Genomic DNA, 12,127 nt, shown 5'->3' on the forward strand with positions numbered 1-12,127 from the left:
TTAACAGCCACATATTGCTCGTAACTTCTATAAGATAAAAATTTGGAAGCTAGAAGTAGACTTCGTATGTCTTGAAAAAACAATTTAACAATAAATACAGAGCAGATAAAATATCAAGTTACAGAAGCCTTAGATGATGGAGCATTGCAGTCTATAGTGTAAAAATACCTTCAAACTGAAATACAAAGAATGGAAGACATGTTGCCGCAATATTTTCTTACCTGAAACTGGAAAAAAAGTCAGTATCTACACTGAAAGTTTGTGTGCGCATAAACGCACACCATATCCAAAGCAGAAGCTACAAGTTTTCCAGCTGTTACTCCTAAGATAGACAGCACTATCATTATAATAAGCTTCTCATCCCAAAACTAAATTTAACTTTAAAAAAAATTCAGCTTTCTTATATTTGCTTCTGGTGGTTATCGTCAGTGATGTATTCCAATACAGCAAAATTTTGCTGTCATAAATAATGACTAATTGTAGCAAAGTACTCTGAGATGATATGCTGTTATCAAAAATTGCAGAAGCAAAGTTTCAGCCATTCTAGTTACTGCCTTAAGTTTTTCAGTAAAAGTGACATTCTTTACAGAAAAATGAGTACATTAAGAAATAAAGTTTTAAGCACATGGTTTTGAAAGTATACCTTCAAAAATAGGTACAAGAATATCAATATTAACTCACACTCTTGAACATATTGCCAGCCAAATATTTATGAAAGGTAACGCAAAACAGATTAAAGGGAAAAAAAGATTCTTTCCTTGTGAAATATAACGATACCTCTCTCTCTAGCTGAAATTTCATTATTTCATTATGAAATTATGTTCATCCACAAATAAGCCTTCAGGCTAGACTGCATATATGAGGTATCTGTATTTGCTTATTTAGTATGCACTTAAAAGCATTTTAGTTTCAATACAGGCAGTTACCAGAGGGGGGGAAAAAAAGCCTTGATTTAAAAACAAAAAACAACCCACAAGTAATTTTGAATACTCTTTCCTATGCTAATCTCCACAGAATCAGAGCTCAAACTTTTAATTTACTTTGAAAGGCCAATAAGCAAGTAGACAAACTGGATTCTTCCTACATCTAGAAATCAGGAACCTACCTACCTACTGCTCAGCAGCCATTGTCTCTAAGAAGAAAGTCTAATATATTCAGTTGCATAAATTTAGAAAAATCCCCACACCACTGTAAGAGGTTAGCTGCTTAATTAGCATATAACACTGAGATTTATGATATGCTTTGCAAGTCTTCTCTGCACTTCATTTCAGCTTTGCATTCTAACATACCTCAGGTAAACTCATGCTGCAAAGGTCTTTCAAGAGCAATCTAGGTATTTTGAACTCTGGATTCGGCAAAACCACAGAGGAATGCCAAAGATTGACTGGGACAGGGAAGGAAATAAGTCCAAGTTAATTCTGGTATTGAACTTAATTGCCATGTCCCTAAGATCACACTAAGCCAAAACCAAACTGAAGGTGAAGCAAGCAGTGCGAGTAAATGCACGTGTGTGGTGCAGCACACTAAGCCACCCAGTCTTACTGCAGCTCTGCTGCCGGGTACAACCACATGTCTTGATTGCGGACCACAATTTAGTCCCACTGCCTAGGATAGCAGAGAACAACTTGATAACAGACTCAGGGCCCTCAAAATACTGTATAGGTGTACCAAAAGAGGCTTTGCTCTCTTCAGACTGTTAATTATACATTACTATCGGGTCAGTTACAGAAAGCTGCACTTACAGTGATGGAAGAACAGCACTAAATAAATTATTCTAAAAAAAAAAAAAAAGTGCACAAGTCAAATGTTTCTTCTGCATATATTCTGAGACAAGTTTGAGAGACAAATGCTCCAGTTAAAACTTCTGAGATTCTTCTTCCTCTTCCCCTCCCCTTTTTTCAAAAGTTATTCACTACCTGCCATCTACAGACTTCTGCCAGCAAAATCTTAAAGTCTCTGAACAGCTTCAGGTATACGAACAGTCTTTGCTATTAAAACTGAAAAGGACTCAAAGACCGGCTAGCAGTGAAGTAGGACAGGCTGCTATTATAGAGTGATAAAGATTATTTGGTCAAAAGGTATAACTGAAGGAAACATGTTTTAATATTGTTCGTCACCAAGTACTACCTGGAAACAACGCAAGCTAGAGCAGAGGATGGAGCAGGAGCAAGAGCCTAGAAGAGGGAAAGAGGGTCTGCAGAAAGCAGTAGAAAACTTCCATTGATACAAAGCTTAAAGAGCTCGATACATTACTTAGTCAAAGAGGAGACTGCAAGGTGGCTTAAGAACTTCCAATAAATTCTTTAAATGTGGAAAAAAATTATCACAGCCTCTCAGCAACAACATTCAATAGCAAGAATGGATATCTGAAAATTTAATCTTGAAATTAGATATCCTAACAGTAATTAAATATTGGAAGACCTTATGGTGAGAAAAAAAAAAAAATGACCACCACTTTCAGTACTAATTTTCTTAAACATGCTTTAATCCAACTTCTGAGGAAAATGTTTTGGTCCCATTTACAAAGGATTAAACTAGACTGTATAATAACCCTTCAAGCTCAAAGTTTGTGAATCTGGTCATATTAACTTCACTGATGCTATTCTACGTACATAAAATTAAACTGTGCAATTAAATCATTGCTGGATCCAATGCATCACCTTACACAGTGTAGAGGATTACCGTTAGAACTCAGATACAAGATTAGCTATAGTACAGAGATAACACCTACTGTATGCAGAACGAGTCAGGGAACAAAAACAGGAGGAAAAAGCAACTGAAGTAATAGCAGAGAACTTCTCCCTATACAACTCAAACACCATAAAATAAAGATGAGACTGGGACTGGACCTTCTAATTCTCCTTTCAAATTTTCAATAGTTTTTATTCTCATATAAGAGTTCTATAAAGTATCTGCCTTGTTTATTTTTTAAATATCTTTAACCAAAAAAAAAACTTAAAACAATATGTTCACTGCAACAATGGCTTCTTGCCCCATTTCCTGCACCATGTGAACTGAAGAATTCAGGAACTCTATGGTTTCCTCTATAGCCTACTTCAAACATAACCGCAGGATAAAAGAAACAACTTGCTCGTAAGAAAATGCAACATCCATCACTAGTTTATTTCCTAAATAAAGCCTTTTTGGGCTACAAACAGCACTGCATGAACTGAAATCAGAATCTGCCGACTAAAAGTCAAAGTTTAGCTTCCTCAACAGAGCATTTATTGTTAACAACAATAAAGATTGGAAGAACAAGAAAAGCCGAGTTAAAAGGGAGGCTGAGCATTCTAGTGCCCAACTATCAACATTTCTAATAAATTATTCTAGGCACACTGAAGTATATTAGGGTATGTTTTTGTAGAGCTAACTGCCAATGGATAAAAAAAATGAAACACAAAGCTGTACCAACATCTGCACTGCTCAGGTAACCAACTGATGCCATTAGTTTATATGTACACTAATTTATATCGTCAAATTTTCAAAACTAAATAAGCCCTCACCACTGACTTTTATAAAAAGAAGCTACTAAAATATTCTGAAACCTCAAGTATCAAGTTCATGACAGTACTGATATTTATATACAAAAAGATCTTATGCTGTTAGTAGACAATAAACTATTTCATGAAATTATTGTATGACAAATGAGAACGAACCTGTCATAAGTTCTACCACATCAACATTACTGACAGTTAAAACTGTGATAATTAAACAGAAATTTTAGCATTCCTATTACAGATTCAGTGAAGAGGAGCAGAAAAACAATTATCTGAGAACTTTCACTAATAGTTTACATGTAGAACACATGCACCCAAAACATACTTTTGAAGTAGAAATTTTACAGTTCTGCTATACTCATACTTAGTTTCTAGACTGCTTGACTAGTATCAAGCTCTGCTACTTCTGCTAAATCCAAACACACATCAGTGCAAACTCTTTAAATAAAAGAGGTATTATCCACCACAAGCATTATTTTGCCCACTAGATTCAGATCAGTACTACTCTCTACCTCTTCTAGTGTAAAAACGTAGTTTCACTTTTTGAGCAGTGACATGATAACAACTTTGCCAAGAATGATAGAAAAGCATCAATTCCACATATATCATGCTTCCCAACATAATACAAGCTGTTTGTCAACAGAGGACAATAGTTAAAAATTATCTGCAAGTTCAAAACATTGTTGATCTATATTAACCAGTCCAATAAGAGACCTCTGTCATAAAGCAGTTACCAAACATTTCATTCAGCAGTTCTGATGTTATTGTACATTATGCTCCATCATCTTTGTTTAGAGTAAAAGAAATTTAAGTTGCTCTTTGAAAATGCAGGAAAGAACCAGAACAAGCCTGTAGACAGAACAATAGGGTAGTAGATTAAAAACTTAAGGCCGCGAATCTAAATGTCCATATTTTATTTCTGATGCAGTCACTAATAGCATTTTGTGAACTGGACACTTTTTTCTCCCTAGATTGAACATGTATCATTACTATGCTACAAAATTGCCCATGCCTTTTTTTTTTTTTTTTAAACATTTAAAGAGGAGGCAGCATGATGTAGGTAAGTTGTTAATTGCTAACCAAGTTAAGAACTGTTTGTTACAGTGCTATTAACTTCTGCAGCAGGAATCAGTAAGAGTTTCTAAGAAAGAACAGAACACAGCTTAAATCCGCTGTCTAATACAGGTTTTGAAGGCAGTACTGACTGACACCATCCACTGGCATAGTAGTAAGAGTATTAATAACAAAGATAACTCTGCTTTAAAAGACAAATGGAAATTCCATCTGTCCGATTTTGATCGGACCTTCTGATCCCATAGCAGATAAATCCAAATTTAAGTTTTGTAACATTATCTAGGATTTTTCCACTGATGATCGCTACTCTGAATCTGCTTCTTAACACAATACAGGACTGTGTTCCACTCAAATTTGGGAAGAAGTCACATCACTGGCAGCAACAAAACTCAGTCCATATATTTGCAAAACATTTCTTAGAGAAATATCCAGATTCTGGGGGGGAGGGGGGAAGCCTCATAAAATTGTGTTAACAAACAAGTAATGCTCCTTAGAATTACTATAAATTATCTGTCTACATCCAGACTTTTAGTTTAGACCTCAAAACTTCATGGAACTGTTTTCTGTACATTCCTGCTTCAAGCATTTATAAACTATATTCTACTACAAGCTTTTAAAATATACTTCTTCAAGCATGATAGACAACTTCCTATGTTATAAAGCTTGCAGCCACAGAACATCCCCAAAGGGATCCAGAACAAAGCACTAGAAATCATGCAGTTAACCACGGAATACTACTGTAAAAGATAAGATGGCAGTATAACTTAACCACAGCGATTCTTCTGTTAAAGGAAAGGAGGACAGAGATAGTAGCTAAATAAGGTCGATTGCGGACACAAAATTAATAGTCTATAACATAGAAGGTAACTAAAAACTGATAGCCTAACTTAGAGCTGTAAAGATGGAAAGAAATCCTTTTAGACACTACAGTTATACTCAGTTTGTCCTCTGGGACTGCCCAAAACTACACAAAATCAGAAGATTCTATCTAAAAATCTCTCAAAACTCAGTATTTTATTTGAAGTAATCACACAAAGTTCTACCTCTCAAACTACAGGAAAGAGCTTGAAAATGTCACAAAAGTCTCATGACTCATAGCCAGAAGCTATGATATGATGAAAATATGATGAAATTAAAGCACCTCTTACTACTTTGACCATAACTTGTGAGTTTACACGTTCAGATTAGCAAAACTCAAGATGTATACATTTGAATTTTATTTGCCACATTAAGGGACAGTGGGAGAAGAACTTCAAGAAAGTTTACAGCATAAGAGTTTTGCAAGTCTTTAAGAAAAAGCAAACAGAGAACACAAAAAGCCAGTCATAAGAACATCTGCGCTTTGTAAACAATCCTCACGGAAAAACAGTTTTCTGCTCCTTCATCTGTATCATCATCTCATCTCCCTCCCTATTTATGATTAGCTGATAAAGTTATATTCTAAGCTTACCAAAGTACACTTTTTTTTTTTTTGGTTTGTAGCACAGACTTCAACACACCTAGGATCACATCAATTTATTATGTTCTAACAAGATCAAATCGACTGTTAGGACCTGCAGCAGCGCTAACTGCATAGTGCTCTCATGCCAGTCCTTCTTGCATTAAGAGAATAAGAAAAAACAACAAAAAAAGGAATAGCACCACCACCCAAAATGGCTAGCAAATTTTCTAATCCCTGCACATATTAGGGTGTCTGCATTTTAAAAGAAAGCAATTCCTACACACAGTGAAGAAAAAAGTACAGTAAATGCATGACAGAACACATCCTATCTTGCAAACAATCCATGCTTTCTGTTTTTCATCAGCATTTAAACAGTGTATGCTTTAGACCAAAGAAATCCAAACATTTATATCTTTATATCCCTGTAAGGGAATTTTTCTCCTCTCACTACAAAATTCACACGCACCTAGCAACTGCAGCATAAGGTACCTCAAGGAAAGCCCATTGCAGAACTTTAATCTAAAATAGACACTGTTTCTTCCCTCTGCAGCGTATGGACCAGCAGCAATCTTTTGGTCAGTTTCTTCCTTTCAAAAAACCAATTCATTTAGCCCTCAATCAAAATTCAGTCACTTGGTCAGCATACAACACCACTCAGCTGCCTAGCTGGCCAGCAGGTGCTGGCTGGCTGGACAACTCAACAGCAGCAGCTAGCTGCTCAGGAGCACCTGGACACATTGAGAACACCTCCTTTGATACAAGCAAAATGCCTTGCTGCCCTTCATCATCATAGGACAGGTGATAATACTGGGCCAGACATACGTCATACAGAAATATGCCAAACCTTCTACCATGAAGCGACTAAACTGTTACTTTGCTTAGTTGTACAAACTTTTAATTCATGGCACTGGCAAAGAGGTAAGTCTGCATGCTGCAGTTACTACAAATCACCTGCAGAGAAGCAGGTGCTGCTCTGAGAGCTGATGTCCAACCCCAAATCAACAGGAAGGCATTGGGTAATCAGTACTGAGGTCAGCAGTGGTGATACAGGGTAGAAGTTAGAAGGGAGAAGGCCTGTAATCACAGAGAGCAGGATGGGGCCAGACAATTCTTGACAGTGAAGTTAAGGGGAGTAAACTGGGGCAGGGTAGAGCATGACTTTGGAAAGGCGACTTGGTAAAGATCTACTCACTCTCTTGACTGAGACAACCCCCACCCCTTGTTTTTCCCCAACTATCCCAACAATAAATAGTGCCTTCACAAATAATTCAAGCCCACGTAGGGTTTTGTTGTTGTTGTTGTTCATTTGCTTTTAATGCAGCTGCCCAACTAATGAGCACTTATAATAAAGCTTCCTGTTGCTACCTTGAAGTAACAAGTCTCATGAACCTTATAAATATAAGCTTGTTATATTCCCTTGCACAGCAAGACTGATTTAATTCACAAAAATAAACAACTTCCTTGTTTTAGAACACAAGTCTATTACCTACTGAACTGCTGATATTGTTGAGTTTTGGAGCCAGAGGTTGGTTTAAGTCTCAAATCAGTTCATATGTGAAATGGTGCCAAGCATTTTTAACATACACACACACGCACCCACACAAAAATCAAGTTTTCCCAAGTAGATCTTACAGTCCCCAATCCTTCCTAGTTCAGCTTTTGTATTCCCGGCTGGCAGGTAAAATATTTATCTACTTCCCTCAAAGCAATCTTAGCATGCTGTGGCAACTGATTACAGAGGAATGCAGGCACAGTGCCAACTTTGCTGCTTTATACTAAAACAGGAGCAAAAAGGAGAGGTTGTTTATAGTGGTGAGATCCAACAAATCTCTCCAGGTTCCCTCACCATTAAGCACTTCACAGGACAGCGGTAACAAGTAACACTTCCCAAAAGGCAAATTCCTCAAAACATAATTTGGAAGGGCTGGGAGAGAAGAGGGAGTGCACTATAGCACCTTATCAAATCAGAACTATAATCACAGTACAGCCAGACTGAAAAAGAGGACAAAAGTCCAGAATTATTGTTTTCTTTCCTTAGCGTTTCTTTCACAACCATGTAATAAACTAGAAGTGTATTTTAAAGGAAAGGCATCAAAACAAAACCTGGTTGAGAACACAGTACTATGTTCTGATTCTGCTGAGGACAAGTCAATCAACCAAAAGCAAGTATTTTGCCAAATCAATGTTCAGGTAAACAGCCAGTTTACCTGAAAACATCAGATTGTCATAAGAGTTTTAAAGGAGAAATTAAGTTGAAATCAATACTTCAAGCAATATTGTCAAGCTTACTTTGCTTTGGTAACTGATTTAGATTAGCTACTTTATTTTAAAAGCTATTAGCTAAACCTTTACATAGAGTCCTAATATTTAAGCTTATACTGAGATTAGGAACAAAGATAATGACCTTTATTCTAGATTACCTACCCTATGTTACACCTCTGTAAAAATCACTCAGCTCAGTTTATTTAATCTTAATTGTTTTTCTAGTGCAAAATGTATCAGGTTGTGACCATGTAAGTGGTCTGCTCATCCACAAGAACTTTCTGAATGTGACATCAATATTTACATATGATGAACACGCTCAGTCTGCAGCTGATCTTTGGAACCAAAGTACAAACTCTGGCCTCTGCCATGTACACTTTTCTACTACTAATAAAATCTAGAATTTCACCTAAGCAAGTTAGTCTCTCAAAAAAAACATGAAGAGGGGAGAGAACACCTTTAGCATGTAACAGAGATTTATTAACTGTTAAATCCAGCCAAACTTCAGATATGTAAGGTATGTAACCTTCATCAGCGTTAAATTCAGGAAGCAGCTACAGCCCTTTTTGAAGCAATATGACAGGAACAGGAATCTTTTAAAAATAAAAGCCATATGCAAAACTAGTCAGAGTAAGTGGTAGCAGAGGTTTTTTAGGGATTGAATGCAGTTACAGGATGGCTGCCTATCCTGAGTTTGCAAACTAAAAGCAGCCACGAAACAACAAGAACCACAGCAACACGTTCGAAAAGGAAGGTTATGACAACTTCACAGTGCAGCACTGGCTGACAAGGCAGTTCCAAATCACGGGGAAAAAACAGAAAGAGAGAATGCCTCCTTGTCTAGTTCTTACCGCATTCATGAAAAAAAGAACTTTTCTTTCCATCGATCTTGGAAAGCACTAGATCAGACACCGTTCAGATGAAAAAATAAATCAGAATTGATAGGACTAATTGAATCAATGATTAACATAGGACTTGAAGAGTATAAGGGGTTCCAAAGAGAATAAGCAGATCAGTCATGAAACAAACTATGAGTAAAAGCATAATGCAATGGGTTGGAACAAAGTAAATAGTAACAAGAATATGAAAGCAATGCAGAAGTGGAGGAGGAAGAAATTATAGATTAGATAAGATAGCAGAGAGTGGTTATCTGCTATTGTTGAAACGATGATGAAAGTTTTTTCCTAATGAACTAGGAGATCAGAGCCAGAGAGAAAGGATTTAGGAAGGGCAACATACTTATGTGTACAGATCCCTACCAGCACCACTTAAAAATATATCTTTCATTAAATATAGACCATCAATTGCTGTGAAGCAGCTTAAGGAAAAAATCAATTCCCTAGGAGATTGTAGCTTGTTTTCCTAAATTTATGAGTCTAGACAGGTTATATCAGATCTCTCTTCATCAGTCCACTGATACCAAGTCTCAGGAATTCAGTGTTAAAATACAACTCCTGTTCCAAGGGCAGTAAAGAAGGGATTAAAAATATTTACAAGCAAAAGAATTACATATCTTTTGGAATAACATTGATAGATAAATTAAAGGAAGAAAAGACAAAATTAACCTTGTCATATTACAGTCAACTGAGAAACCATTGAGGATGACAATTACTTAGGAGCAAAAAGCAGAGAACTGCTTATTTCTGTTGGTAAAACATGCGTTCTGAATTTTTGAAAAGTTTGTTTCGGCTCACCACTTTCCTCGGATAACTGTTTCCAGAAATCCAAACCTCAGAGCACCATTTGCTTCCAACGCCAGCAATTTTCTTACTCTGCAAGCTGAACCACAAACTAGGTTTTAACACTGAATCTAGCAATGAGTCTGGCTGTGCTAGGCCCCAGCAGCTTCACTCTGAAGTGAGCAGTTCAAGGAACTCCTGGCCGACCCTTTCATACCATTGAGCAGAACATCTATGCCATCAAACAGAAAACAGAAGTGCATCTACTGCATCCTCCTGCTGCACTGAAATTGAATGTGGAGAGCCAAAAAAAGTCTCACTAACCAAATAGTAACAATTCAATACTAGGGAACGAGGAGCACGTTCACAAACAATGACCAAAGGTGGTGTTTCCAAAACACCTGAGATATATACTAATTTAGAAAGTTTGCTCTGTCTTATTGCTGAAAAGAAATCTGATATGAATCCTGTGCATTCCCTGCTTGTTAGAAAATGGACTAAATGGCAATAATAAACATTTAGAACAGAGGCTTCCTTTATTTTAGGGCTAGCCTGTTTGGGGATCTTTTGTCCTCCCCCATTCTCCCCCAAGGAAAGCTGTCACCTCAATTATTATATTTCTAATTGTGCAGACAAGAGTTAATTATAATCTAACTATCAATACAGAAAGATGACAGCAATATCAGTGCTGGAAGCAGTGCTATATGTTTGCATATGGTCTGTGATGACTGTATTATGTCAGAAAGTCAGGGAAAAATAGGGAAAAAAAAATCTATATTAAACATCTCTTCTCACAGGCAAACAGAATGGAAGCACCTTATTCCCAACTTAAGTGACAGGTCCTAAAATGGTTAGGTGCTAGGGGGAAAAATAAAAGTATACTTGATCTAGATGCAAAGAAAGAAGATATGAAATGATAAAAAGAAAAAAAAAACCCCTAATCTATAGCAATAATATAGCAGGTAAAAAACAGAAGGCTTTTACTTTAGAGGAGCACTGATCACGTTAACAATTGTTCCCTACTAAATGACTCTTAACAAGCTAGAACAACTGTGTTGGTTACCTCTCTCCCCTTCCCTTCCCCCATCCCCCAGAAAAAAGAAAGAGCCAGAGAACAGCAAAATTCAGACGTAACGGAGAAGGAGTCACTGTAAAAAAATATGCTTATAAAGTATTAGGCTTGGGCTGCAAAGTTGAGCATATGCAATAGTAGCCAGAAAGTTGCTAGCCAAACTCAGTGCAAATCATAATGCAACCAACTAGTCCCTACACTTCAGTTGATATGCAAGTAAGCACATTAGTACACAAGATTTTGAATATTTGTGTTTTTAAGCATATTTTCCCATAAGGAGGCTTACAGGACTCTGTCATCTCCACTAAGAGCTATTGAAGTCCCAGTCTCTAAAGAGTGGGTTTAAAGTTTGATGTTTTCTGATGCATTATACACATTTCATTGATTACAGATCTCACCATGCCAACACAGACCTTAGCATTATTTTCTGAGCAACTACACCACAGAATTTCCTTGGCAAAATTTGAAATGCTAGGTAGCATACCGTTACAAGGGATGTTACAAGCTTACATTCATTTTTGAATGTTTTCTGCAATGAACTGTCTCACAAAAGCAAGAAAAGATTTGCAGTAGGAAGTCCAACCACTAAAGGTTGCCATTTTGAAGAAACCTGGTTAATAATAATAAAGTCATAAAACAAATCAGGCTTCGATCACTTCAAATCGTCTTGAAAGTATATATATGCGATTCATAAGTTTGTCTTAACACGCTCAGTTCATTTTGCAACATAAAGCCATGTACTCAGCCATAAAATCCTCTTCAGTTAGGCATTCAACCTTTGATTTACATATAAACAATGAAGAAAAAAAGTAGTTGGTACAGTTGGTCAACTGTTTTCTGGCTATCTTTGAAACACGGTTTTGAATAACAACCTGATAAAGCAGTGTTTAATCAAGCAAAATCCCCTATGAGGCAACCTGACTGAGAGCTCTTTCTTCACTTTGGACTCTGCTCTCATAGGCATAAAAATAATTACTAATACTAGCATTACGGCCGTCTCTCCAATACAGAACAGCGTCAAGTCCTATCGTAACAGTACCACTGAGCAGTGGTAAACATTTTCACTAGTGGACTAACTTATTTCCCACGTTTATTTTCAGCA

General features: G+C 36.8%; 1 protein-coding gene across 9 annotated transcripts in view; it reads right to left on the reverse strand.

The window, feature by feature from the left end:
- The window catches only part of PTPN3 (protein tyrosine phosphatase non-receptor type 3), a 137,616-nt gene that overhangs the window by 111,671 nt on the left and 13,818 nt on the right, over window positions 1–12,127 (reverse strand). For 4 of the 9 annotated variants that reach the window (XM_068936201.1, XM_068936206.1, XM_068936200.1 and 1 more), the window contains exon 1: window positions 10,171–10,232. The exons of 4 other annotated variants lie outside the window; for them this stretch is intronic. In XM_068936201.1, coding sequence (XP_068792302.1) covers window positions 10,171–10,216 — 46 coding nt within the window. In that variant the 5' untranslated portion in view covers window positions 10,217–10,232. Of the gene's footprint in view, window positions 1–9,968; window positions 10,124–10,170; window positions 10,233–12,127 lie in introns of those variants that run through there. One more of the 9 variants, XM_068936205.1, reaches the window with a different exon arrangement.

The sequence above is a fragment of the Struthio camelus genome, chromosome 2, assembly GCF_040807025.1.
Source record: "Struthio camelus isolate bStrCam1 chromosome 2, bStrCam1.hap1, whole genome shotgun sequence".
In the NCBI taxonomy this organism is placed as follows: Eukaryota; Metazoa; Chordata; class Aves; order Struthioniformes; family Struthionidae; genus Struthio; species Struthio camelus.